We start from the raw sequence: 27,888 nt of genomic DNA on the forward strand, positions 1-27,888 counted from the left end.
TCAAGTGGGAGAACTTGCACAATTAGTGGTTGACTAGTATTTAGTCAATTTGCCCCACTGTATATAAAAAAACAAACAAACAGTGCCATAGTTAAAATTGCCATTTATTGTAGTCCATGGGCCATAATTACAAAGGTTAAGGCATGCGCATGTTCACGGAGCTTCAATCCCAGCTCAGGTCACGAATATGAACCTCCCCAGATGACAGTATTTCACGCAGATTAAACCACATTTTTTCCCCCTCCACTTTACCCTCTCGTTAAGATGCTAATGAGTCATCAACACGTTCACGTATCCAACAATTTTCTTCAGAGATGGCATACACAGTCCAAACAGTTTTAGATACCCCCCACCCTTACCAAGCACTGCCCCACCACCAAAAAGGAACATGTAGAGTGCTATTTTTTAATGTTTGTTTTCACACGTAAGCAAAACAGAAAGACTGCTGACATGCATCTGAGCTGACTTAGACATACAAATTTAAAAAAACTAAGGGTGACAGCATGCCACACAAAGACCAGCGCACCCTCCCTGTTGACTCTTCCCCCTTGAATCCCCGCATCTGCCTCCCGGCTGCTGGCCTCCGTAGTGGTTAGGTGTAGGAGAGAAAAGAGGGGCATCGCTCGTGGCAGCATGTTTAGCGGCTAAAGCTCAACAAGTCTCTACTTGTCTTGTTCAACAACCTTCGTCTCGGTCATGTACTTGTCAATCAGGTGGAGGGGCACGCCGCGTTGCATGAGTTCGTAGAAGGTGAACCCTCCTAAGGTTTGGGAGGGACAAGAGGGAACACTCATCATTACGCAAGCAGGGACAAAGCAAAGGGGGAACGTAGAGGAAGGTGTAGTTTGTCCCAATTCAGTTCTGCTTTGTATTTGGGAACTGGAAGCCTTACTGAGGGTAGCAAAATACTGTACATGGAAACAGTCATAGCAGTAATATTAGCGGTTATTGCAGAGGATAAAGAATCTGCATGTAAAGATTGTTCTTTCAACATTGTTGTTCTTTATTAATAATTGACCCTTTCAAATGGTGAGTAGTTTTGTTTTGATTTATTAAATGCAGCATTTAACTTATGGTTTCCATAACACAGGAGGAAGAGGAGTAAACACTGGATGCTACGTGTTATGCAGGTGTTTTTAACTCTGAAATTTTACATGTGCAATAGTTGAGGAACTAAATCCACAACAAGCAACTACATTAACTTTATTTGTCGTTAGATTTGTAATAACCATTGCGAACAAAGTAGAACTGAACCGAGACACAAGCTGAGGCTTGGCACAAGCAGCTGCTTTTTTCAAAAACATTCATCCAGCACAGAAAAGGCCCCAAAGAGTCTTTTTGTATTCTCCAAATACGAGCCGTGACTCATTTTCGGTGCCGTATGACCTCCGTTGGTGGCATCCAAAGACAAAACAAATGTTTTTCTTTATTTCACATAACAGTTTGCAAGCAATTTACTCACCTCTTGTTGTCTGCACACAAGACTTAGGGATCGCAATTTGGCAACCAGCGAGAAATACAAAATAGATTTGTAAAGGAGTCTGGCTATGAGGATTCATGCAAATCTCGTTACGTTAAAATGGCCGAAGCTCTTTCCAAGAAGGAGGTACTTCCTGCAAGCCACAGTCCCAACCAACAACTCAAAGTTAGGAAGCAGGCTGACGGCGGGATGCATCATGAATGTCATAAGCTTCATATGACAGATCCATATGAAAGCTTACCTTATGTGAGAACAAACATTCATAATTCTTGAGTGTGGACTGGGGGAGAGAGAAGAGAATAGGGGTTAACAAAAATGTTTACGTGGTGTTATATATGTGTACCAGGGGACGTAGCGCTGTGTGATTACTGAACTCATTTTATATGAGGAGTTAACAAGTGAAAGTGGCACTAGAATTGATATATAGTGCCTTGCAAAAGTATTCGGCCCCCTTGAAACTTGCAACCTTTCGCCACATTTCAGGCTTCAAACATAAAGATATAAAATTTTAATTTTTTGTCAAGAATCAACAACAAGTGGGACACAATCGTGAAGTGGAACAAAATTTATTGGATAATTTAAACTTTTTTAACAAATAAACTGAAAAGTGGGGCGTGCAATATTATTCGGCCCCCTTGCGTTAATACTTTGTAGCGCCACCTTTTGCTCCAATTACAGCTGCAAGTCGCTTGGGGTATGTTTCTATCAGTTTTGCACATCGAGAGACTGACATTCTTGCCCATTCTTCCTTGCAAAACAGCTCGAGCTCAGTGAGGTTGGATGGAGATTGTTTGTGAACAGCAGTCTTCAGCTCTTTCTACAGATTCTCGATTGGATTCAGGTCTGGACTTTGACTTGGCCATTCTAACACCTGGATACGTTTATTTTTGAACCATTCCATTGTAGATTTGGCTTTATGTTTTGGATCATTGTCCTGTTGGAAGATAAGTCTCCGTCCCAGTCTCAGGTCTTGTGCAGATACCAACAGGTTTTCTTCCAGAATTTTCCTGTATTTGGCTGCATCCATCTTCCCGTCAATTTTAACCATCTTCCCTGTCCTTGCTGAAGAAAAGCAGGCCCAAACCATGATGCTGCCACCACCATGTTTGACAGTGGGGATGGTGTGTTCAGGGTGATGAGCTGTGTTGCTTTTACGCCAAACATATGGTTTTGCATTGTGGCCAAAAAGTTCAATTTTGGTTTCATCTGACCAGAGCACCTTCTTCCACATGTTTGGTGTGTCTCCCAGGTGGCTTGTGGCAAACTTTAAACGAGACTTTTTATGGATATCTTTGAGAAATGGCTTTCTTCTTGCCACTCTTCCATAAAGGCCAGATTTGTGCAGTGTACGACTGATTGTTGTCCTATGGACAGACTCTCCCACCTCAGCTGTAGATCTCTGCAGTTCATCCAGAGTGATCATGGGCCTCTTGGCTGCATCTCTGATCAGTTTTCTCCTTGTTTGAGAAGAAAGTTTGGAAGGACGGCCGGGTCTTGGTAGATTTGCAGTGGTCTGATGCTCCTTCCATTTCAATATCATGGCTTGAGATGTTTAAAGCTTGGGAAATCTTTTTGTATCCAAATCTGGCTTTAAACTTCTCCACAACAGTATCTCGGACCTGCCTGGTGTGTTCCTTGGTTTTCATAATGCTCTCTGCACTTTAAACAGAACCCTGAGACTATCACAGAGCAGGTGCATTTATACGGAGACTTGATTACACACAGGTGGATTCTATTTATCATCATCGGTCATTTAGGACAACATTGGATCATTCAGAGATCCTCACTGAACTTCTGGAGTGAGTTTGCTGCACTGAAAGTAAAGGGGCCGAATAATATTGCACGCCCCACTTTTCAGTTTTTTATTTCTTAAAAAAGTTTAAATTATCCAATAAATGTTGTTCCACTTCACGATTGTGTCCCACTTGTTGTTGATTCTTGACAAAAAAATTCAATTTCATATCTTTATGTTTGAAGCCTGAAATGTGGCGAAAGGTTGCAAGATTCAAGGGGGCCGAATACTTTTGCAAGGCACTAAATGCTGCAAGATCAATAAAAGTGGGAATGAAACTTTTAAAGGTGATATCTGACATGAAATGACTTAAAACGTACGATACCTGCTAGTGTCGTTAGCGCACCCTTATTGTATTAATGTGAATTCTTGTCAAATGGCAATGCTGGCAAATGTGTTACAGAACGTCAGTGAACCAATGAAAGCATCCACCTCCAAAATTATTATTTTTTCTTTACCATTCTTGATTCAAAGAAAAAACTCATTGTGGTCATGTCTGCTTTTCATCGGATACATTGTGTGATTGTCTCTGCAGGGTACGGAGGATTTAAAGATAACTCGATAGATTGGTTCATTCATTTTTGGACAGATACTTACATGTCCTTATAGGTTAGCCCTTTGGATTTTCCATAACGCACATTTTACTACTTGAATCAAGAGCAATTCAAGCCCTGGGAAACCAGAAGTACTACGTGGTGCCAAGCAACCACCACGGCTATCTGGTCTGAGACTACACTTACCTTTGACCTCCAGCTTACACTCCACCTGGGCTTCTCCCAAGTCATTGATGGCCCTGCAGGTGTACATGCCCCCGTCGTAAGGGCTGGGTTTCCTGATCTCCAGCGTGCACACACCCTGGTTGCTGAACATGCGGTAGCGCGGGTCATCACCAATGATGATCTTGTTCTTCATCCAGGTCACTTTAGCCTGAAGCAAACAGACTGAGTTGAGCTGTTATCTGTGAGGTCCAACTCGCTCTCAGCACCTACCTTAGGGTGTGCACGAACGCTGCAGTTGAGGGTGGTGTTGTAGCCAGCGATGCCAAATGTGTTGATGAGCGGCTGCGTGAACTTGGGAGCCTCATTGAAGTCGTGGTCATTATAATCAAAGATTTTCACCTTCATGTCTGCCAAGGGAAAAGCATTGGGTCATGCATGATACGGAGTGATATCATGTTGAATATTGCAAATGTGGATGAGAAAAAGTCAGTGTATCTCTATTAGCGCTGGTTGAACCTGTACCTTCTTTGACAATTAGGGCGCTTTTCTTGGTTTGGGTGGCCGACTCGCTAAGTCCACACATGTTCTCAGAAAAGATCCTAAAGTAGTACTCGTTCCCGACTACTAGTTCGGTGATGGCGATAGAGTTGCGATGGTAGTGCTCGATGCATGTGTACCATTCCTGTGTTAAGCACATAAAATCATATAAACGAGCGAACGATTGGACTTTTGCGGAGTTCCTTGATTTCATCATTTACCATTGTCTTCTTGTCTGCCTTTTGAATGGTGTAGCCTGTTATAGCGGCATTGCCATTATCTTTTGGGGGGGTCCAGGACAGAGATACATTTTCTCCCCAGACATCTTCAATTGTCACTGTCTGGGGAGGCCCAGGCAGGTCTAACAGAAGTGAAAGGGAACAATTAGCCAGTGATTCAACCTTGAAAATGTTTATGTGCTTCATTCCCTCACCTATGACTTGTATGTCCATATCTGCTGAATCCACATGGCTTTCTACCTGCACATTCATGTGGTACTTCCCGGAGTGGCTACGCTCTGCTTTTCTGATAAAGATGATGCTGTCACAGTCGGAATTACGGATGCTCACATGGGCAGGATCTATAGGTTGACCATCCTTCAGCCAGGTGACCTTCGGCCTAGGTTTGCCCTTTACAGATGTTGTCACAGAGGTGTGAGGAGAATTTTGCTCATTGGTGCTGAAGAACAGGAATGAACTGAATGTGCTTTACCATGAACGGCACCACAAGGTTGACTGCTTCCCCGACTCTTTTCGTGTAAGTCTGCTTCAGGTGACGGGGGACACGGATCTTGGGTGGTTCTTAAGAGGTGGTATAGCACATAATTTAAAACATTGTATCAGAGGCATCGTCCATTTTTCTTAGTTTCTTTTCCCTGCATTATTTGCTTACCGATAACCTCCTTGACAAGAACTGCGTGCTGAGTATTTCTTGGAGCACTGGCTCCAGCAGCGTTGACAGCCTTGACTCGAATGAAGACTTTGGTCTCGGGTGTCAGGCCTTTGATCGTGTATCTGGTTTTGTCTATCAGTTCGGTGTTGGCTGGGATCCACTCTTCAGCTGTCGGTAAAGAAACATTGCATAATTTAACCTCGCAAAGCCCAGTCACATGCTCTTTGCGGGGGAGCCTTCTTACATCCTTCAAGGCAGTACTCCACTAAATACCCGTCAAGTCCAGCAGCTCCAATTGTCTCTGGAGGACGCCACTTGACGGTCACTGTTGTGTCAGTCACGTCATCCACCACCAGCATTGTGGGCTCACTGGTCACAGCTTAGAGGACGCAAATAACGCTCATCACACTTTTGTTTTTGTGACAGCGTACAAAAACAAGACCAGGGCATAAACACTTGAGCAAGGCGCCTCACTGTCTGCCAACCTCTGGTCTCTGGACCTAATCTTCTAAACCTATAATCCGCAGATGGTTTGGCAGTCATTATAAAGGCATATTTAATATCTTATGGAGAGCCTGCGTAGGCAGCGCAAGTCTTAGTTAAATGTTTTGAATGGCGGTGAAACGGGAGGCAACAGCTGTGTGCCTGGGGTTCCAAGGGCATATCACGCACTTGGTAATCAACCTGAACTCTGAGCAAAAAAATGACAACAGCTTCTTAAGCCACATTACACGCTGATGACAGTATTGTGTTCAAATTAGGTACTCCAGAGTCTGTGCCAGGAAAGTCGATCCATTGTCACGGTGGGCATTTTAGGGATCATTTGGATGACTCACCAAGAGGGGTAAAGGCTTTGGATGGTTCACTAGGCTTCGACACTCCAATTGCATTGACTGCAAATATCCGCACTTCATAAGGCACGCCTTCAATCATCTTCTTGGGTTCGTATGTTGTCTCTTTGATCAGGTCAAAATTAATTCTCATCCATCTTGAGCTCTGCTTCTTTTTTCTCTCAATGTAGTAGCCTTTGGAGGGCAACATCCTTAATTCATCGTCATACAGTAAATCTTAAAGGTAGGTTTAAGAGTTACCTAAGATTGGTGAACCCCCATCGTATTTGGGTGGCTCCCATGTCATAGAGCACCAATCACCTCCAATCACAGGAACCAAAGGAGCATCTGGAGAATCAGGGATGTCTAGAAAAGGGGAGAAAGTGGTTTGAAATTTTGGCAATTCTGTAGAGGAATACAATACTCTTTGTGTATGTTTACGTCTGTGATCTCTTACCTACAACCTTCAGTTTGATGCTTGCTGATGCCTCACCGGCCTCATTTTGAAGGACTAGTTTGTAATTGCCTGTGTCTTCGCGCTCCGTGATTTCAATTGTCAGGGTAGTCTGGTCAACATATGTTTCAGCTCTGACACGATTTCCGGACTCCAAAATGACCTGAGACAGAGGTCAAAAGATTTCAGACTTGGCAAATAACTATTTTCATACATCAGACTAAAGTTGGACACTGACCCTTTCACCTTTCATCCACACCACCTTGGGGACTGGTTCTCCACTTATGGGGATCTCCAAGCGCATTTTGTTTCCAGCAATAACTGTTACAGTGTTGTCTACAAAGTTCAAACCCTCCAAGTGAACTTTGGGAGGGTCTAAAGAAAAAGCACATGAAATACTTAGGTATTTTTATGTGTGTGTGAGATACAAAGTCACCGAGCCTTATTGGAACGTACCTATGACATGAACCTTGGCAGAAAGGCTATGCGAGTACCCCTCAGGTACAAAAGTGTAATCTCCTGAATCGTGAAGGGAGCTCGTTTCAATTGAAAGCTCGTGAACCCTGCAATAAACATGATTCAACTCTAAACACTTATGCACAGTCCTTTTTTAAGTCTGCGAATTTGCTTATACCTATTTTTATGTGTGATGTTGATGCGGTCGTTGGGTTGTATCAGCTGTCCATTTCTGTACCATCGGCCCGGGACGTTGCCTGGAGATATCTCGCACTGCAGCTTTAATGGCTTGCCCAGCATCACCTTTGTATCCTGCAGGTCTCCATGGATCTTCAGGGGTTTCACTATTGGCCAGAGTAAGTTCATCTCACAGCTTAACAAAACCATCTATAATAACGACAAGATAATTAATCACCGGTGTTTACATACAATCAACCTGGACATGAGCTTCGGATGAGCCACCAGAAGCCATGATTGAATAAGTCCCGGTATCTTCCAGGGAGGCATCATCGATCACAAGATAGTGTTTGTTTCCCTCACACTTGACTCTATATCTGGATCGAACCCCTGTAGGAATCTCCACACCATTCTTCATCCTGAAAAAAGAAGCATGAAGAGTAGGTGAAAAAAGGGACAGTCAGACATCATTCTTATCGTGGTTTTACACCTACGCCTTACCATTTGACTGGTGCACCTTCCTCTGTTACCTCACACATCAACTCGATCCTCTCATTCACCGTGGTCGTCACAGGCTCAAGGCCTTTAACAATCTTCACTGGCAATTCTGTAGTAGAGACAGAGCGAGAGCGCTGAAGAAAAAGAGCCACGGCAATCTACCAACGTTCTGAATGTTTGCTGGGGTTACCTTTGACAAACAGTTCCGTGGAGCACTTCTCGTCCCCTGCCGCCACAGAATACGCTGCGTCATCATTCAGGGCACAGTTGTTGATAACAAGGATCCTTTGGGTACCCTTGTGCTCAAATATGTACCTAAACGTGAGTCATTAGTGAACTTGAGAGAACAACTTGCATAATTAGCTTTAAATAATTGGACAGTAAAGAAGTGTCTTATCAAGTCTAGACCATGCATCGTGCGTGTCGGATCAGACAACAGTTGCTTCTGCTACACTAAACATTGAACTAGCTGGACAGACAAATCAACTTACTTCCTTTGACTTAAGGTCAGCGGCAGAGCCAGAGCAGGGCCATTATGGCAGACAGGAAGGCGCATCATGACATGACAGACAGACACAAACAGACATGGGCAGAGAGACATCATGCCTGTGGCTAGTAGTCAGCAAAGAGAGCAGGAAGTCCTGGTGATAAAACCAGAACACAGCAATAGCTCCCAGATGGCTTTAGCTTGGCATGGCTTTGACATTTGGCATGGCATGGTATAGCATTGACTTTAAAATAGGTTTCTTTGGCAGTTAAGGATCTATACAAGGTAAGACCCTGAAAAGGACTCTTCACATTTGTCAAAATCTCCATATCTGCCCTTTTGTCAAAGCCGCACTCAGTTAAAGACCTGTACGGGAGTTACCACCTTTTCCTGTACAAAGGCATACAAAGAGCAATTAAACGCAACGGTACATGTGTGATTATCACTCAAATGTAGCTCTGTAGTCATGGAAACTAATGAGAGCCACACTGAAGTCGAGAAAATGTTGGCGAGACATTTATATAGACACTTTCCGCAAATGAATGGCATTTTATGAAATGCGCTTCATTTGTGTGTAAATGGCAAACAACATTTAGGATACAAAACTGGTGACATCAACACATACTTGGGACTGGGACGGATCTCATGTCCATTTTTGTACCACTTCAGGTCAACCGTAGGGTCAGTCAAGTCGACGGCCAGGCGGATCTTGCCACCTTTATCCACCTGGTACGCAGGGTCCAACTTCTTTGCAAAAGCTGTGAAAAAGCGCATTTTTGTTGGTATGGTCCTATCTGGAAGTCAGACAGAATTTCTTCACCTTCGCTCTTCTTCTCCTCTTTGGGAATCTTCTTCATTCTGCGCAACAGGCCTCTCAGATCCGTGATACCGTACATGAAGGCAATCTTCTCGTACTGATCCGGACGGGCATTCTTGAGGATCTCCCACACGTCCACCTCGGGAGTGTCGTCCTGCTGTTTATGTTCCCTGGTGGCGTTGGATATTGTGTGAGGGCAAGTCATGGGATGGTGTTTGCAACATCTCCTGAGAAACTTTAACTGCAAAGTAAGATTCTGCATGGTGCAATTACCTTCATTTCCTCAGGACATGTCGCACAAAGAGATGGGCTTCATGCAGTATCTACACGAGTCTACATTTGTTGTGTCTAGTGTATATTCACATGTACGGGAATGATCAGTCCCAAAAGTCTTTAAATTGCCAAATCCTGAACAGCAATAGGTGAAAACAGTCTTTCGAGTCTGTGCTTCTATTATCTGGTTCCTTTTTCCACGATAAAAAATGTAGTATTGCCTGTAACATTGTTTCACCTGGTTTGCTACCTTCTGTCTGGCCCATCTCTTTGTTTTGTAGTCATTCCACCCATCCATTTCGGAATGCTTTTGCATGGAGTTAGAATTGCAAAGGTAGGTGTCGGGTTAGATTGTGAAATCCTGGTTAGTCAACTCATTGCTTTGCACATGAGTGGTGTGTGTGTTAGTAGAACATCCAGTCAAATCTTTTTTTCATTGACATTTTTCCAAATGTCTGACAAGCAGTTAGCAAGGTAAAAGTGTCAGTGAATATTATTCTTTACTCCTTCTGTTTATTTCCAAGCACTTATGTGGAAAACTGAAATAAACATGGCTGTATTTGCCTTTTATTTCCGCCATGAAATAGAATGACAATGTAGCGATAACACTATTTTCCCGCATCATTTCTCCGTGGCTCCACTCTGCATCTTTAACAATGCGAAACATTGCTCCAGGACCAACCGTTTCCATCGTTGCCGACTGCAAGCAGGAGCCGTTCAGAATGCTGCTTCCAAATGTAGTGTTACCAAGCTACAGTTCGCCAACACTCTTTGTTCGTCTAATTGGGGAGACCCCCGTCATGCTGGGGACTCTAGAAGATTACAGTACTCACCCGCAGTAAGGTCTAATGCTTTTAATTTCTATGGTTTTCGCTCTACTAACCTTTGATTTCTGAATATGTAGGGGAGAAGAAGAGACAAGCCCAAAATAAATGGATAATTGATATGGCTGTGTTGGTTTAGCTTTAGCTTATGTACGCACTTTTGCGATTATTTTGAGCAACCAAGAGAAGCGTGCTAGACATAGGCCTGCCATTCAGGGAGTGGCATTGTCAAATCAAAGAAGCACATGAAACCAATACTAGAAAAAGAGGGCAACATCCACTCAGCAGGTCGGCATGTGATTCTCACCTATGTTTAAGGAGAGCGCTAAAGTCAAGCTCCCCTGCATCTTCTTGGCCTTCAGTGCTGTTGTTAACAAGGAGAGATTAATTTAATGAAACAGTCTTGAGAAAACAATGCTAACACAACACAAAGCCAACGCTCAATCAGTGTATTAGCTGCAAGCTAACAAATGATTGGTGCTTACACAAAACTCAATCGTACATCTTTGGTTTTGAAACGAGGTGGTTTGTGTAAGTCTGGTGTCCTAGGGCATTGCCACAGGGTAATGATGCAAGGACACCAGGATGCTTTGTATTGCCTTCCGTAAACATTGTTTGGGGGTAATTTAATGTATCAGAGTTGGCCTTTAATCATGTAAAGGCGCTTGAGTTGGTGGGTTGATTATAATGGCACAACTGCTATCAATCATATCATATTTTGTACCTTTTGTGTTGCATACTGAATACACACGTGACAATAGCACCATGTGCATTACCTCCTTTTGAAAGCGGATCGAATATCAATACTTTGTGATCCCCCAGCTTCTGGAAGACAGGGGTAGATGTTCACAGTAACATGTTCTTTATATGTCCCGGTTAGAGCGCCTCTTTGCCCCATTTACCGACCTTTCACTTCCAGGTCGAAGGAGCAGCTGTCAAGCTTATCCTTGAGGCTGACTTCGCACCTGTAATTGCCCGCGTAGTTCTCCTTGGCCTTGATGATTTGCATCTCAAATGTATAGACCTGCCCGCATACATGCATTTCTGTAGTGTCACATAAGTTCTTGTTTCATAAAATGGACGGTTGTGGCTCTTACCTTGGCATTGCGGTCAAAGGTCTCTTTGAGCTGTAAGTGCTTCCCTGTCTTGCTGGCCAAGTCCATCCATTTTCCCTTAAACCATTTCACAGTGGGTTTGCGCAGAAGGTCTTTGGCCTCCACTTTTGCGACAAAGGTTATATCACCACCTTTTTCAGACAGCATAAATGACAAATGTGAACATTATTGGTGACACAATTTCTTTGATATGCAATTCCGGTTTGGTTCCTCTCCAGAATTCTAGGAAATATTATTTGACAGAATCTTGACTCAAAGCCAACAGATGTTTTTTTTTTTTCAATTTGGCTAATGCTACCACAGGAATCTTTCGCGGTAGCAGTTTTGTTTTCTCTGTCTGTTCAGCTTACCCACGGTCACTGTGCCGCTTACAGGCTTCAGCGTGAGCAGGGAGGAGGTGGGGGTCTCGATGGGCTTGTCCACTTCCTCCGCAGGCTGGGACTCACCCAAAGACCACACTGGTTCACATTGAGAACAAATGCATTAAAAACAAGAAAGCAACCATTTTAGTTACCATCAGTCCAAAATCCCATGAATATCGCCCACTTTTTGCAGCGTTTATTTCAAATACACAGACAGAAAGACGCACACTTGGACACATTCTCTCCCTTTCAGCAGCAGCAGTTGAAGCGACATTGAAAGCATGAAGGAGAAATGCAGGTACACAAAACTTACTTTATATGATGTCCAACAAGGATGACAGAGGAGCCTAATATAATCAACGCTATTCTCGATTCCCTGATGTGTGTAACACCATTAACATTCTCGTAATTTTCTTCCACTCAAATTACCTGAGTCTTTTCTCCCCATGGATGTAACAGGGACGCTATCATCTAAATAGAGACAAGGAGAAGTTTACAGCATATTGGCGGGAATAGTACTGTAAAGTCCGCTGCAGCAAGCACACGCCAGTACAAACAAAAGTCAAGCGATTAGTTTTTGGCAGGGAGTGTTGACAGTGGATTGGATTTGCTGTTGGAAGGGAAAATTTAATCTTGAGTTAAAATGTTAATTTGTTAAAAAGGAGACATCTCCACTTCTCTGTTGTACTACCAAAAGTCGTCCAAACACACAAAAACACGTCTGCCGACACGTTTCCTACTCTCTAATTTTTAATTGTAGTGATTTAGGGAAGGTGACCGCGTCAGTCAAAAAATGTTGTAATAGGACCGAACAGAGGTTCTTACTAGGCAGCTCAATTGAGAGTTTCTTGAGTGTATTGGCTTCCTCTGTGAAAAAAGCACAGTCATCATGGAAAATTACAAGGGCAGGCTCATTCATAAAAAATGGCTTCAACTCCTGATGCCCATCATTGAAAATGTGAGTCCTCCAGCATGACACATCAGTACAAAAATGTAAATAAATTGCATGATGTTTGGTTTAACGTAGCATCCACATTACGAATAGGTACATGTGGAGTACCATTGTCGGTCGCATCATTGGCTTTATTTGTCCAATAAAGGCCGATGCTTTGTTGTCATGCACTGTTACTGTTACTACATGTATGTCAGCAATGACATACATGTCATAGTTGACCAGACGATGTATTCCACTAGAAGTTTTAAGTGCAAAGACAGAGGTCATGCTCACAGTGGACTTTATCAAAGCAAGATACCGACCACTTGGGGATATTTTACTGTGGCTTAGCTTAATGTACGTGTGATCAGTTCAGTCATCCTCATAAATAATGGCTGTTTTAGCTACCAACCTCCAGAGGACAGTGGGGGCAAAGTAGTTGCTGTGATGGCGTCGTCATCTGCAATAAAGGTTTTCATGGACAAATCAACCCACCAAGCAGCGCAAATTTTTCACTGGCAGGCAGAATAGGTGATTTTGGATGGACAAGCCCAAAAATGAGTGGTAGATCACAAAGGGATCTTTAATAGTGCTCATTCCTGCAAGCACCTCAAGCAACAACCTAAAGGTGAACGATCAAATAGGCAGGTGGCAAATACGTGCAATAATGCCCACAAAAACGTAGCTTTCTATTTTAAAGGCATATACATTGTGCATCTTAACAAATTAGGGTACCCTCTAAAGGTTTTCTCGGTCTTGCTGTCCAAATCCATCCACTTTACGTAGACTGTCTTCGGCGATAAAGGTGATGTGGAATAGTTTTCTATTGAACTATTTTCTTGAGATGCACCCAAACTATGTAAATGTCTGCTTGTACAAATGGTACACCATCCTTAGACTATAGATTTTGGCCTTTTCCTCTGTTTTCCTTTGTTTTCCAACCACACCTACCTTTTCACTCCTGCTACTAATACTTTACTCTCCTTCCACCCTGGTGCTTCTCCACGTTCTTGTGTAACATCGCAAAAATGTCTTCACAGTGAAAAGCGGCAAGCCACAGGACAAGAGCAAGGCAGCGCAGCATGGTAAGAACCACAGAACACAATCATACCTCCTCCACAATGAAGCTGCAGACCTCGTGAAGTAAATTAATGATAAAATACTGGTGATGGCAAAGCCCAAACCAACACGTGAAGTCAGTGTGCGTGGGGGGTGGAGGAATATGCGCACGAGTGGTCAAGGTTACCCACCTGGGGGTGGAGAGACCTCCAAGGAAATCGCAGGTTGGAGCGGGGCACCGTTACTGTCTGGTGTAACACTTTCTGAACATAATGTGACAGATAAAGCGGCGGATGGACTTGGATGAGCGCAAAGCTTTTCAAAGCATTTGTCGTGCCTCTCTCACACTCGTGTACACAAAAATACACACATCAATGCATACTTGCTGACAGGTGACACACAATTATACTTTTTACACGGCATTCTCACAAGACAAACACCAACAATGTCATTTCATTTCAGTTGTTGATTTGGATTATTGATGTTCAAAGGTAGTTAGCTTTGCTAATTAACTACTACTAGCTTGCAAACAATAGCACTGATAATCATCAAGCCATCTATTTGAGCCACTGCTGTGGTTATTCTTCAAAAATCCTAGGGGTATTTTTAGGGAGGCTTTCGGACAACTTCTCCCAGCCTGAGCCTCAAGATGCTGCGGCTTCAAGGTCAAACACCAGCGGCGGCCGCTTGGAGCCCGCCACCCCCAATCCACTTGCCCTCACAAGGGGCGGCCCAACGCGTCAGCTGAAACAACAGTCGGGGATCAGCTGCCGAGCGAGAGGAATGTCAGAGATGCTGACAGCTCGCTGCTCGTCACTGTGGGCACAGCAGCACGTCCATGTTGTCTTGAAGGATCAACCTGTATTATAGTTTGTGATCTCTTCTTGGGGAGACTGAAAGCAAAGCCTGAAAGGGCTCATTGCGGTCCCTCTAAAGAAAAAATGTTGTCAGGGCATTGAATCTTGAAGCTTTTGTATTAGAATGATCTCTTAATAAGAGTTTCTTAATCCTTGGTCAGCAGTGGCCAAACGGGTCAAGATGTGATTGATTCCTCTTCCATTCAAGCTTGGCTGGAGCATGTGGTTAGCACACAGTTATTGTTGTTCTGAATATTGGCTTGGACCTTTTCCTTTTGAGTGCTTGCCTGGGTTTTCTCTGAGTACTGCAGTAAGTCTACCTCATTCTACCCTCCAGGCTATAAGTTTACCAACTCGGAGACAAGTCAGTCTCTTCTGATTTTCATTGGAGGGTGTGAGGTGACAAGATGAGAGCTATTGTTGAGTACTCACCTTCAGGCTGGCCATTTGCCGTCTCATCTAAAGAGAGAGAAGAAAGGAGATATCCTTTACAAATTCATTCTTGAGTTTTGATGCACAATACACTGACCTATTTTGTTAACTTACTCCCTACAGTCTTAACTGATTACGATTTAAGGCTCGGTGGCAAACCACTTGTTCACCCTTTACCTCATTTAACCACGCTAAATAGCCACAACTACAACACAAAGGTATCAGGATGCGACATCTAAATCTAACTAATACCCCAGCAGCTTCTCAGCATTGCAGTTATTAGTGGATTATTGGAGCATAGAACCATGGAAGAGAGTTGAGCAACATCTGGACTGGCTTCTACTTTTTATAGCCCAAATTGGAACAGTGAAAATGAGTCGTCTAACATTTGGTGAAGTGTTAAGTTCTTACTGTGAAGGCACGTTATGACTTGACAAATCCATGGTAGGTGATATTTATTTGGAACTTGGCGCTACAGTCAATGTTTAGTGAATAAAATAAACACATGCAAAGGGATAACAATGATAAAATGGATGAATACTGGAAGTTTGTCAATAGATTCAGTGCAAAACTTGGGACAATAAACACAACCCTCTTAAGACCTGAGGATATGACACATCCGGTGCTTAAAGACACTCACGAAAGTGTCTCAACTCCCATCTCCAGCACATCCATGACAATGTACAGTATTATTGTTTGTGAGACACTTTCTCCCATTGCCGTCTCAGATGGTTATCTATGCATTTTGTAATGATTCCATTTCTGCATTCCATCACCTAAAATTAGCCGTAATGCTCACTTCCAACCAATGCATTGCTGGCCACCGCGGCGCAGTCCTACAGGGTCACATCATCCACCCCAGAAGGAGGCTAGCTCTCATGACCGCAGAGATAATGAGAGTGCAGAAAGGTTTTGTTTTACCTCTGTGGTCTCCCAGTTCAGCTGACAAGGTTGCAGGTATTTTCAGCTGTTGCCTGTACTGGCGCTCAGACAGAGAGGGGCTCACCGAGGCTCCAACTGTTGCCAGTGTCGCTCCTCCTAACTTTACTGTGTGAATTAAAAAGTCTGTCAACCCCCACATCAATCCTGCCATTGCACTTTGACGGTCTCCCTTGGATGAGACCCATTTTCTTTTTCTCTGACAATGAATTGACGACCTGTCCTGATTTATGAGGGCCTGTTGTGTGAGGCATCGTCGAGAAATGCTGTATCAAGCGGTGAAGATGCTTTGAGCTTGTCTTTAAGTGAAACCCAAGACAAAGGAGCACCAGGTCAGGACAGTAGTTGAAGGCGTCTGGCCACAGGTCAAAAGGGGTGGCTCGCTCTCCTTTGAGCGATCTATAAAGTAGCTAGGGGTTGTCAGATCTTGTGCCTGGCCAATGGGGGAGGAGGGGCTTGGGTGTCATTGGCGGGAGATGGCAGGGAACAAGGGATAGGGATTTACAGTGCACTCATTCTGAACTATTCCAGGGACAAGAATCCTGGCCCCGAGAGATACTCTGGCGGCTCATCATCTCCTGTTCGACATCCACAGTGGGGAGGGCTGTTGAAAAGAACAGCTGGTCGTACTCATTTGAAGAACAATACTTTTCTGCACACATTTACTGCATCCCCTATGGGATGTTCAGCTATTTATGGGTAAGCGTGTCACTGGCTGTCTCTGAGGGGATCAGTGGATGTACACGCCGAGGGAAAGTGCACCAGCCACAACAAAGACATCCTTGTACCGAATTCTCAATTTAGATAAATCCTTAATGGCATATTACACGATCCAATGACCCCCAGGTGTAGTTTTACATTACAAACAGAAGCGTCACATACCAAAGTCTTGTTTTAGTTCAAAGTGTGCAAATGAGGCCTGTCATAATTGCTGCAAAGGAAGGATGAAACACAAATGTGCTAGTTCTGCAAAATCAACTATTTGTTTCCTCGATAAAAGAGTACAGACATAGGATGTCACTTGTGCGCAACCAACACTTGAGACCCAACAAGAATTTGTACTGTTACTTAACCAAGTCAGTCAGCTTATAGTCATACGTATGTCGTTTGGAAGGAAAATATACAGTGTATCATGCTGATATGTTATTTTGAAAGAAAGAATATATGGACAGTCCAACACATCAGCTGTCCTTTAGAGGATGGGAGGTTTATTTAAAAAGATTTCTAAATAGGTTTATTTACTGTTCATAGGCATATCTGATGAACCTCAGATAGCCCGCAGAGCTGCTAACGGAGAAGGCACCAGTCATACCATCGCATAATGATAGACGGGCAAGGATTAAAGAGGAATGTTGATGGATGTGGTATTGCAGATGACAGATGTCATGGCTCCAAAGTTAGGGCGGGATGATGGTGTGGTTAAATGAGGTGTCTAGTTTAATATGGACTTTGTCATTAATCATCTGGGAGACAACTGGAACTACTTGTAATGCTGATCCCAAATCTGCAGGATGGTTCCCTCACTAGTATTATCGCATTTGGATCATGCTCCTATGTCGTTCCATACGTGCATTCATGCATCAATCATATGAAACAACAACCAAAATTATGGTATCCCTTCATTAAATTGTTTGCCTTCAAACTGCTCATTTCGACCTAAAATTACTTATCAACATCCTCGCGGCACTCCTACCTTTCTTTTCGGGCTCTGGCATCTTGAGCCAAGTCCTAAAACGAGTGTCAGGCGGTCAACAAATGGCAACTTCCGAGCTTTGGGAGTCGACGGGAGGGTCGCTGGGACGAGGCTCGGGGAGTCCACCAGCGAGTGTAGAGCGAGACAGCCTAGGCGCACTCGGACGAGAGTGATGCGAGATGAGGAGGGCACAGGGATACGTTTTGGAGGTTTCGGCAGGGGGAGGAGAGGAGGAACGGTGACAGATCCAGAAGGGGTCAAGGCTTTCAGGCCTTATATAGATAGGAGGCACGCTCCTCCTCTCCGCTCTTGTGGAAAGTCAAGCTCTATCTGGCCCACTCTGAGCATCACTGTCCCCAACCCATCCGCTGACATGCCAGATTTTGGATTGAAGGCATCAGTAAGGCCTCATGTTGAGCAAGCCTCTCGTTTTCTCTACCTGTCAAAATTCAAACACACGTTGCTTTTGAATGAGAAACCGTGTCCAAACATCTGACTGGTTTAGATGTTTTATTTTCCATTTCTAGTTAGTGGCTAAACCATCAAAAGAAGACTGTACCAATTCGGTGTCAGCTTTCAAACTAAAACATTTTACTTTCTTAAACACTCGGGTCACTTTTCCCTACATGCACCTCAACGGATCCTTTAGAGTGTTTTTGTAGGGATTACTTTCCATGGTGGATTTCGAGATTATTTATAGCCAAAGGATGGCGTATGTAGGATGGACTCAAAATAAACTACAGTGCCCAGGCTGACCCGCCCCCGCAGCACAAGACCAGGGTCCTATTTGCGGCAATTGTAATTAATTCAGCAGATTACAAACTGACATGTTTATACGGATGCACGAGCTGTGAGGAGGCTCTGTCAGACAGGCGGAGAAACTTTAGATGTCACCATTGTTTCTGATGATCCCGCCTGCCCCTTGCTTACGTTTTGAACTCGATTGGAGAAACTGAATTTACGATAAAGGGAACATTTGAGATGACACGCTGCACCCGGACGCCACATTCCAGGTATCAATTTAATCTGGCGGGAATGCTGTCCTGCGACGGCACTGAAACGCACAGAGATGCCTGTGCGCTGGCTCTGAAGACTATACTTAGAATGCTGCAGTAAACCTTGACATTTGACATGTGTATCGCACATGAAAAACAAAGAATTATGTCATCCAATGAAGCTTTCAGACAAAAAGATACTCAAGGGGTGTTATATGAAACCAATGTTAACGAGACGCTTCCTAACATAACCGTATACCTAACCTCATTTGCACCAGGACGCCGCATCTATTTTTACAAAACAATGATAACGCTTCCACATAAACAAAACGAGACCACCAATTCAAAATATCAAACTTAATAGCTACTTATTAAGTTTACGGCATGTGGCCTTTCTTGGTAACAGACACTCGCTACACCCATGTTGGCCCATTTATAACCAGGGGTGAGGGGGCTCCAGCATTAAATGCTGGGCTTAAGGAGACGGGTGTCATGTGGGCCAGGGGCTGGAAAGAGCTCAAAACCATTTGGTATTGTTGGAGATGCACTGAGCGTTCACATCACAAGGGTGGTTTAGTCATGAGGTCACCCAAACACTGAAGAAGGGCGGGGGGTGGGGGCACGTTTTTGGTGCTAGTCAGACTCTACTGACACCTTGTGGTTCCTGCAACTAAATGTTCTTTTTATTGACATACAAATTGGATATGTTACTGATTTTTAAAGACCCAGTCAATTCAGTCAGAAGTGGTTTGCATTACAGATCTCCTCTATGATGCTTGTGCAGCAGCATCAGGGTTCTCTCGCCAAACTGGTACGTGAGCTTTTTCTTTACTTTGACGATCTCGCCCGAGCGGGCGTAGTTCCTCAGGGCGCGCGACATCTTCTGGTACGTCATGGGCCGCTTGTTGCCCTTCCTCTGGCCCCACAGAGCCGCCAGCTGGTCTTTGTTGCGGGCGGAGAAGCGGAAGACGCCTGACGACGACGGCACCCAGGACACGCAGTGGGCCATGGTAGGGTCTTCTAGCATCTCGAAGAGGAAGTGAAACAGACGCATCTTTCTACCTGCAAAATGCAGAAAGCGGTCAGTGTCTTTTTATATACCAGGACTCCAACTTGAATAGATATCTCTATTATGAGTAGGCCCACCATGTAAGTCACTAGAACCCATTTTATCCATTATGTTTTAAACTCAAGTTTGTTTAATTTATGATCATAGCAAGTGGAGAGTTTTGCATAGGTGTTTAGTTGCAGTTTTGCAACGTGTAACACTTGCCCATGCAAATTTTCCTGACAGGCACCTGGAAAGCGGCACATATCAGTGCCAAAATCGGACAGAATCAGGTTTCAGTGTACCACACACACCCACATCTGTCATTTCCCCAAAAGCAACAATTCCCAGAAAATGATTGGCGGGACTGCAGGCGAGACAGTCAGTCAGTAGATACGTTGCTGGCCAAAAGTATTGGCACCCTTGCAATTCTGTCAGATAATGCTCAATTTCTCCCAGAAAATGATTGCAATTACCAATGCTTTGGTAGTAATATCTTCATATATTGTGCTTGCAACAAAAAAACAAAACAAAAAGAGAATGGGAAAAAATATTTAAATCATTATCCATTTACACAAAACTCTCAAAAATGGGCCGGACGAAAGTATTGGCACCCTTTGAAAAATCATTTAATGCTTCTCTAACCTGTTGCTCAACTGTGGCACATAATGGATGGTGGCAATAACTAAATCACACTTACAGCCAGTTAAAATGGTTTAAAGTTGACTCAACCTCTGTCCTGTGTCCTTGTGTGTACCGCATTGAGCATGGAGAAAAGACAGAAGACCAAAGAACTGTCTGAGGACTTGAGAAGAAGAATTGTGAGGAGGCATGGGCAATCTCTAGGCTACAAGTCCATCTCCAAAGACCTTAATGTTCCTGTGTCTATCGTGCGCAGTGTCATCAATAAGTGCCATGGCACAAGAGGAGTCGATTGGGTCCGATCACGTTATTTTCAAAGTATCGGAATCGGCCAAAAAATATCGGCCATGCCTTTTTTAAATATATATATATATATATTTTTTATTTTAATTAAATCGTTTTCTAATTGTATTTAACGTTACAGACATAATATGTTACAGTCATCCAGAGTCTTTAGTTTAGGCTTAAGGTAGGGTTATCTAATTTATCCCAATAACGGCGGTAATAAGTTTTTTTTTAATGTATCACGTTAAAAAATTTAACGCAATTAATGCATGCGTTGCACGACCCACTCACGCATTGTCGCGCTCAATGTGTAATGGCACCGTTTTACCTATATAGAGAGATAAAAGGCAGCATAAAATAAGTAGAGTGAATTTTGGCAGCTTTTGGAGGCTTATTTTAACTGGCTAAAGCCTTACAGTCCCTCTCCCAATGATTAGAAATATGGGAAGCAATGTGGGGAAGCAAGGTCGCATTTGATCTTTTTCTTAACCCCTTATTTTATTTCCCAACGCAGAGAAGAGATATCAATTGCTAGCACTACGCACAGTCATGGTTCCACTTCCCATTATGGTTCCACTTCCCATCATGCATTGGGGCATGGCTGCAGTATCAATTACTGAAAGCTCAACAGATTCACTAGATGGCAATATTTAGTCACAATATATGAAGTCACAAGTCTTTCTATCCGTGGATCACTCTCACAGGAAGAAAGTTAATAATGTAAATGCCATCTTGAGGATTTATTGTCATAATAAACAAATACAGTATTTATGTACTGTATGTTGAACGTAAATATTCGTCCGAGTTTTATTCATTTTTTCTTAATGCATTGCCAAAATGTATATGATCGGAAAAAATTATCGGGAATGATTGGAATTGAATCGGGAGCAAAAAAAAAAAGCAATCGGATCTGGAAATATCGGGATCGGCAGATACTCAAACTAAAACGATCGGATTGGGAGCAAAAAAACATGATCGGAACAACCCTACATGGCACTGTGGCTAACCTCCCTAGATGTGGACGGAAAAGAAAAATTGACGAGCGATTTTAACGAAAGATTGTGCGGATGGTGGGTAAAGACCCTCGATTAACATCCAAAAAAGTTCAAGCTGTCCTGCAGTCTGAGGGTACAACACGGCGTCTGAATGAAAAGGGAGTCTATGGTAGAATACCCAGGAAGACCCCACTTCTGACCCAGAGACAAAAAAAGCCAGGTTGGAGTTGGCCAAAACTTACCTGAGAAAGCCAAAAACATTTTGGAAGAGTGATCAGATGAGACAAAAGTAGAGCCTTTTGGGAAGAAGGCATCAACATAGAGTTTACAAGAAAAAAACGAGGCCTTCAAAGAAAAGTACACGGTCCCAACAGTCAAACATGGCGGAGGTTTCCTGATATTTTGGGGTTGCTTTGCTGCCTCGGGCACTGAGCTGCTTGACCGTGTGCATGGAATTATGAAGTCTGAAGAGTGCCAACAAATTTTGCAGCATAATGTAGGGCCCAATGTGAGAAAGCTGTGTCTTTCTCAGAGATCATGGGTCTTCCAGCAGGACAATGACCCAAAACACACTTCAAGAACCACTAGAAAATGGTTTGAGAGAAAGCACTGGAGACTTCTAAAGTGTCCAGCAATGAGTCCAGACCTGAATCCCATAGAACACCTGTGGAGAGATCTGAAAATGGCAGTTTGGAGAATCTCAGAGACCTGGAGCAGTTGGCCAAAGAAGAATGGTCTAAAATTCCAGCAGTGCATTGTAAGAAACGCACTGATGGATACTGGAAGTGGTTGTTCGCAGTTATTTTGTCTAAAGGTTGTGCTAGCAAGTATTAGGCTGAGGGTGCCAATACTTTTGTCCGGCCCATTTTTGGAGTTTTGTGTAAAATGATAATGATTAAAAAATGTTTTTGAGTCTTTTGTGTTTTTTCATTGCAAGCAAAATAAATGATATTACTACCAAATGATCTTTAATTGCAATTATTTTCTGGTAGAAATTGTACATGATCTGACAGAACTGCAGGGGCGTCAATAATTTTGGCCGGCAGTGTATGTAAAAAAAGACATTGTTTATCATGTCTCTTGTCCCGAGGCAATAACTGTGTGGTGCGAGACGAAAAAGAGAACTTACCGCTGCCCACCACCGTGGCTTGTTGTGTGCTCAATTGTCTCATTGTGACAGAGGCAGACGAGGGCTCACACGGCGCTGCCGGAGGGCCACATGGGGTGTGCTGGCACAGAGGACAAAATCATCAGTTGGGTTCTCGATTGATTGCCTTTGATGGCAACAGACATTTAAACTTAGAGGGTTTCTCAGCGAATGAGCAAACGTTCCCAATTCAAATGGATTGGATGTCTACTCATGACAAACTCATTAAAATAATGATAACCGTAATACATAAAAAACAAAAATATTCTCACAAGTGGCTCACAAGGCCTCCAGCAGTGCTCCCAATCATCGTTGACCTCACTGGTTGTATTCTCCTGCACACCTGCGGTTCAGTGCAACCTCGCATTAAAAAATTATGCAGAACGGCAACTAATAACCACGATCCTCTTACCGTTGTTTTCAGCGTTTTGTCTATGGTACTCCTCTAGGAATTCTAAAATGACCTCCAAGTCGGACTGAGCCTCCTGGCACGAATTCTGAAAGAGATTTAACTGTCAATATTTGATATTTTACTGCTAAATTTTGCTCGTTGCTCATTACCATCGCTGAACGTGAAGTTGCTCCAAATAACATCTAACAGGTACGTCGGGGTGCTGTTCTTATACCTCCCCGAGGGGAGAGTGAGGTTTATGAGCCCTGTGCTAACAATGGGCTCCATACGGCAGCATCAGCTTGTCAACAAAGGCCCACCAGCGCTAACCACATCCTCCCCTCTGGGCCAGATAAGGCCGCGTCTGGAGCACGCCGCCTCTCTCTCAGGAAAAACACACTTGCAGTCATATTTTTCCTCACAGGATATGTCGAGAAATTCGCAACGGCCAAAATAATGTGACTGAAGTTGGCTGCTTTCTTTGCCGTTAGCAACATGAAATTCAGTAAACTTGTCTATCACGAAGACACATTTCAACAAGTCTCACTTAATTTACAGGGATTTTAAAGTGCATACGACACGAGAAAAAAGTCCTAAATAGGATTATTATATGAATTAGAAAAATATTCTGAGACGATTCGACTATATACAACAATTTAGCAAAGCGCAGATGACGAGAAATTAGTCTTTTAATCTGCCGGTTAGCCACGCCTACCATTATAGGGCTCTAGCGTTCCCAACAGGTGGATGACGTCAGCGGAGTCACGATTTCATCTGATTTAGTATGCAGCCCATTGAGTGGGAATTATTCACAACGCCGAAAACACGACAAACAGAGCCGCAAAATGTCATTGTTTCAGTCGCTCTACTCCAATATTTTTACAGGTTATTCTTTTTATCCAAGTATTTTCCCCAATAGCTAAATAAATGGCTTGAGAAGGACCAGTCAGCCCGTTGAGGGGGAATTACTCAGAACGAGTAAAACGTGACGAAGAGAGCCGCAAAATGTCATTGTTTCAGCCTCTCTACTCCAATATTTTTCCAAGATATTCTTTTTTATGCAAGTATTTTTCCCCAATAGCTAAATAAATGGCATGGTCATGACCAATAACAGTCTTGTGCTAAATGGAATATGAAATAATAAAAATGCATTTATTCAAGACGACATGGCAAAATTATTCCACAGTGGTCAAAACTGTCGACTTCACCTTTACTATCGCACCTCCCGAACGATATTTTATGCCACCTAAATGGGGTTTATGTCATCAACCCGAACCGAGTGATGTTTCAAAGTCTTCGAAGCGGAAAATCGCACATAACTAGCCCGGATTATTTCACATGATGACTGGGTTGTTGATTGTCTTTGCCGATCGGCAAACCGAGAGAGCAATTTACAGCTCGTTCCCCTGCTAATATGGACAGGAAAGCTCGCCGAGGAAGAAGCTGGACAATGACCACTGAACATTTACATGCCAATCCATGATCAAACGTAAATAGTCCTTCATTTAAGGAAAGTTTGTAGTGTTCGCGGCAATTTTTAACTCAAAGTTGCAATTTCTGATCGGTTGGAAAATTTGACAGAACACCGGGCACATGAGCACAATAAGCCGAATATAGTGCTCTCCCGGCGGGTGGATGTGCGACAAGTGTTGTGCCGAAAAATAGCCACCCCGCATGCATGTCAGCCACAAAATGCAAGCCACCTATATATTAAAAATAGGGCTGTCAAAATTATCACGTTAACGGGCGTTAATTTTTAAAATTAATCACGTTAAAATATTTGACGCAATTAACGCATGCACTAAATGACCCGCTTGCACATTGCCTCAAAACAGATTACATTGAGGCCGTTTATGGACATTAAGAGTGAAGAGAACGCCACCGGCCCCTTGGGGGCAGCGCCGTTCCATACTCATGTTATTTCTTCTAAACGTGGGAGAATCAGTAGTTGTGAGACGTTCATGCTGTATTCACAATGCAATGCTAATTGCTATTTGTGCTCCACACATATTTCAGTAAGTTTTCTTTTTTTAGTGGCAATTATGTGTCTCTTGTTGTATTTTGGGTAAGATAAGCGCAACAAAAATAATATTCCTATCTCTCCAAAAAATAATGTTCACAAAAAGAAAAGCACTTCAGTCTATAGTAATGAGGCCCTATTCTGACACACAGTTAAACAACAATGCAAAATGAACTGGCATTCCATATCAAAATAGCTATGCAAAATACATGTAAAACTTAGACTTTGGTCACTCTATTTTTATTATTGTTATTTTTATTCTTATTCTTATTATATTAACTCTACTTTTGATTGAAAATTTTACAAAATTTATTAAAACAGAAACATGAAGAGGGGTTTTAATATAAAAGTAACTATCTTTTAAGAACTACAAGTCTTTCTATCCGTGGATCACTTTAACAGAAAGAATGTTAATAATGCCGTTTGTGGATTTATTGTTACAATAAACAAATACAGTACTTATGTACAGTATGTTGTATGTATATATCCGTCGTGTATCTTTCCATTCCAACAATAATTTACAGAAAAATATGGCATATTTTAGAGATGTTTTGAATTGCGATTAATTGCGATTAATTACAATTAATTAATTTTTAAGCTGTAATTAACTCGATTAAAAATTTTAATCGTTTGACAGCCCTAATTAAAAATGATCCCAGTATTTGACATAATACAAAACACGATGTTTACTCACTTCGTCGTAAGTCCCATGGTCCCACAGTAGTAGGGCCTGTTTTGTCCAATATCCACCGGTGAATGGGAACCTTTTGAAACCCCCAAAAGGCACACACGCCTCTCCCTCGTAGAGCAAGATTTTTCTGCAGTTGTTTGGCTGGCGTGATGCAAAAATATACATATTAATCCGCACAATCAGCTGAATCAGTCCTTCTCATACAACAGTACGGCTGTATTGTGAAGAGGACTCCTTCCTCCGTACACGTCATAGCGCCGGAAGTCGCTCATTTTCATGGCGCGGGATTTAAAAAACTAAATAAATCTAGCGATCGCTTCCACACACATCCAAGCGGTCCATTTCATTTAGGAGCATAAAATACCGCGTGTATTATGATATAAACATGCTTTTTCGTGTCACAGGCACTTTAAAACCACCCCGAAACGGACAAATCGGGCCAGTAGCTGTAATTGAGCAAACTGGTTGATGAGTTCAGTCAGGAAGAGAGTAGCTTTGTGAATGACAACTTGATTTATTGTGTGGCTTGCGTTGCGTTACATTGCAACTTTTGACAAGTTATAATTGGCATAGTGGTGCGAGTTTAGGATAGGCCTTTGCTCGAATAAAGTGAAAAAGCATTATGATTCCGTATAGCACAATACAATACAATACAGCGTCATTCGGTCAAAAAAAGTCAACATCAAGAGCCTGAATGATTTCAACAATTTGCATTGAAACTAGCATTCTCATAGTCCTGCAGCGGGCATTGCCCATACCAGCTCTCCCAGTTGGGGCCGCGGTTTTGCACACCCTGGCTGTTCGGTGTCCCGTGCGGCGCCCCACCTGAGCCCAGCCTGTGCAAGACTTCTGGGTTGAACTGGTAGGTGAGTTTACGTCGCACCTTGACGATCTCGCCAGTGCGGCCGTAGTTGCGCAAAGCACGTGCCATTTTCTGGTAGGTCATTGTCTTGCGGTTGCCCTTGCGCTGACCCCAGGATTCCGCCAGACGTTCTTTGTTTTTGGAAACGAAGTGGAAAGTGCCGCTTTGGCTGTCGCTCCACTGGATGGAGTCGCCCATGTCTGGATCGTGAAGGGCCTCGTGGAGGTACTCGTACAGGCGCAGCTTCTTGCGACCTGCGTTCCAGGCAATGTAATACTAACAAGAACTACCATACAATTTAAATGCCCGACACTAACAGCACGTTACCTCTGTTCCTCTGTGAAGGCACGAGTCGTTGAGACGAGTAAAAGTGAACGGGTTCATTTTGGATCGAAGAGACTTCGGGCAACACCTGAGACCACGTCTGCTGCTGCTAAATAGTACTTCTTGTCATATTTCAAGTTAGACATGTGTATAAATACATCTTTATAAGCCTACCACACTGGTGTCAGGCCAGTCGTACACGGGGGCCGGCATGTCAGGGTGGGGGCCAACCATGTAGTAGGAGATCTGACACTGCTGAGCGCCCGTAGTATCATAGTACGCATATTCTGAGAGAATATAAAATCACTCAAAACTGTCCTGAAATATATAAATACATTGAATATAAAGTATAAATATCCTTTTATTTGATACCTGAATCATAGTAGGGATGACTAGAATGCTGCTGGATGACATCGATCGCATCCTGGAAGTGCTGGTTGATGTCGTTGTCCAAGCAGTGCTGTGACGTATTAAATTTATGTATTAATGATCATAATTACATTTTTTATTAACTATGTTCACTCACCATCTTGTAGGAGTGAGCGTGGCTCTGGGGCGAGGCGGTTTCAGCCCTCATCGGTGGACGAAAACCTCGGACAGGTATGAAACATTTTCCAAAACCTGTCCACTGGCATAAATAGTCTGAGGAAGCGCAATTTAAATGAGTTGACGTCACAATGTAACACAGGCACGATACACTTCTCTTTTTGCGTGTGTGTGTGTGTGTGTGTTTATTGGGAGGCACAGATAGAGTAGATATGCCAATTTCAAAATCTTTTTTTTTTCGTGCTTGGAATCTCAGCCTGCAGATCGAGCGTACGTTTTTTGTTGTTGTCGCTTTGCGCGACACATTTATTTGCAT

The 27,888-nt window shown here is 43.1% G+C and overlaps 3 protein-coding genes across 6 annotated transcripts; all 3 read right to left on the reverse strand.

Moving 5' to 3' along the window:
* Positions 1-91: 91 nt before the first annotated feature.
* Positions 92-17,857, reverse strand: mybpc1 (myosin binding protein C1). Of its 4 annotated transcripts, XM_057856196.1 has the most exons (31): positions 17,627-17,857; positions 14,995-15,021; positions 13,897-13,968; positions 13,059-13,106; positions 12,538-12,579; positions 12,142-12,183; positions 11,701-11,808; positions 11,333-11,481; positions 11,142-11,259; positions 11,012-11,060; positions 10,543-10,599; positions 9,142-9,308; positions 8,947-9,079; positions 8,025-8,149; positions 7,838-7,943; positions 7,589-7,755; positions 7,338-7,503; positions 7,160-7,266; positions 6,942-7,078; positions 6,707-6,866; positions 6,511-6,615; positions 6,256-6,444; positions 5,664-5,798; positions 5,420-5,587; positions 5,240-5,328; positions 4,962-5,157; positions 4,750-4,889; positions 4,514-4,673; positions 4,262-4,398; positions 4,013-4,199; positions 92-760 (listed from the first exon to the last, which is right to left on the reverse strand). In XM_057856196.1, the coding sequence occupies exons 1-31, from the start codon at positions 17,646-17,648 to the stop codon at positions 663-665; spliced, it is 3,606 nt and encodes a 1,201-aa protein (XP_057712179.1). In that variant the 5' UTR covers positions 17,649-17,857; the 3' UTR covers positions 92-662. The 4 variants fall into 4 exon arrangements, with proteins under 4 accessions (XP_057712179.1, XP_057712180.1, XP_057712181.1 ...); XM_057856197.1 differs by lacking the exon at positions 13,059-13,106 and having other exon boundaries at positions 11,012-11,057; XM_057856198.1 differs by lacking the exon at positions 10,543-10,599.
* Positions 17,858-19,352: 1,495 nt separating this feature from the next.
* Positions 19,353-23,444, reverse strand: spi2 (Spi-2 proto-oncogene). Its single transcript, XM_057853727.1, has 5 exons — positions 23,300-23,444; positions 23,151-23,235; positions 23,011-23,081; positions 22,721-22,820; positions 19,353-19,683 (listed from the first exon to the last, which is right to left on the reverse strand). The coding sequence occupies exons 1-5, from the start codon at positions 23,330-23,332 to the stop codon at positions 19,376-19,378; spliced, it is 597 nt and encodes a 198-aa protein (XP_057709710.1). The 5' UTR covers positions 23,333-23,444; the 3' UTR covers positions 19,353-19,375.
* Positions 23,445-26,540: 3,096 nt separating this feature from the next.
* On the reverse strand, positions 26,541-27,664 carry spic (Spi-C transcription factor (Spi-1/PU.1 related)). Its single transcript, XM_057854097.1, has 5 exons — positions 27,553-27,664; positions 27,399-27,486; positions 27,201-27,313; positions 27,030-27,132; positions 26,541-26,956 (listed from the first exon to the last, which is right to left on the reverse strand). Exons 1-5 carry the CDS (start codon positions 27,601-27,603, stop codon positions 26,541-26,543), a joined length of 771 nt encoding a protein of 256 aa, XP_057710080.1. The 5' UTR covers positions 27,604-27,664.
* Positions 27,665-27,888: the final 224 nt, after the last annotated feature.

This window comes from Corythoichthys intestinalis, chromosome 13 (genome assembly GCF_030265065.1).
Source record: "Corythoichthys intestinalis isolate RoL2023-P3 chromosome 13, ASM3026506v1, whole genome shotgun sequence".
NCBI lineage: Eukaryota > Metazoa > Chordata > Actinopteri > Syngnathiformes > Syngnathidae > Corythoichthys > Corythoichthys intestinalis.

Coding starts and splice junctions, on each gene's coding strand:
- mybpc1 (XM_057856196.1), bottom strand. CDS start 17,648: ATGCCAGAGCCCGAAAAGAAAG. Junction 5,799..6,255: donor CAAAGCCTTTACCCCTCTTG/GTGAGTCATCCA, acceptor GCGTCCTCTAAG/CTGTGACCAGTGAGCCCACA. Junction 4,200..4,261: donor GCGTTCGTGCACACCCTAAG/GTAGGTGCTGAG, acceptor TGTTTGCTTCAG/GCTAAAGTGACCTGGATGAA.
- spi2 (XM_057853727.1), bottom strand. CDS start 23,332: ATGTTATTTGGAGCAACTTCACGTTCAGCGATG. Junction 23,082..23,150: donor ACAAAACGCTGAAAACAACG/GTAAGAGGATCG, acceptor ACTGAACCGCAG/GTGTGCAGGAGAATACAACC. Junction 19,684..22,720: donor AGCCACGGTGGTGGGCAGCG/GTAAGTTCTCTT, acceptor TGCATTTTGCAG/GTAGAAAGATGCGTCTGTTT.
- spic (XM_057854097.1), bottom strand. CDS start 27,603: ATGAGGGCTGAAACCGCCTCGCCCCAGAGCCACGCTCACTCCTACAAG. Junction 27,314..27,398: donor TCATCCCTACTATGATTCAG/GTATCAAATAAA, acceptor ATATTCTCTCAG/AATATGCGTACTATGATACT. Junction 26,957..27,029: donor GCCTTCACAGAGGAACAGAG/GTAACGTGCTGT, acceptor CCTGGAACGCAG/GTCGCAAGAAGCTGCGCCTG.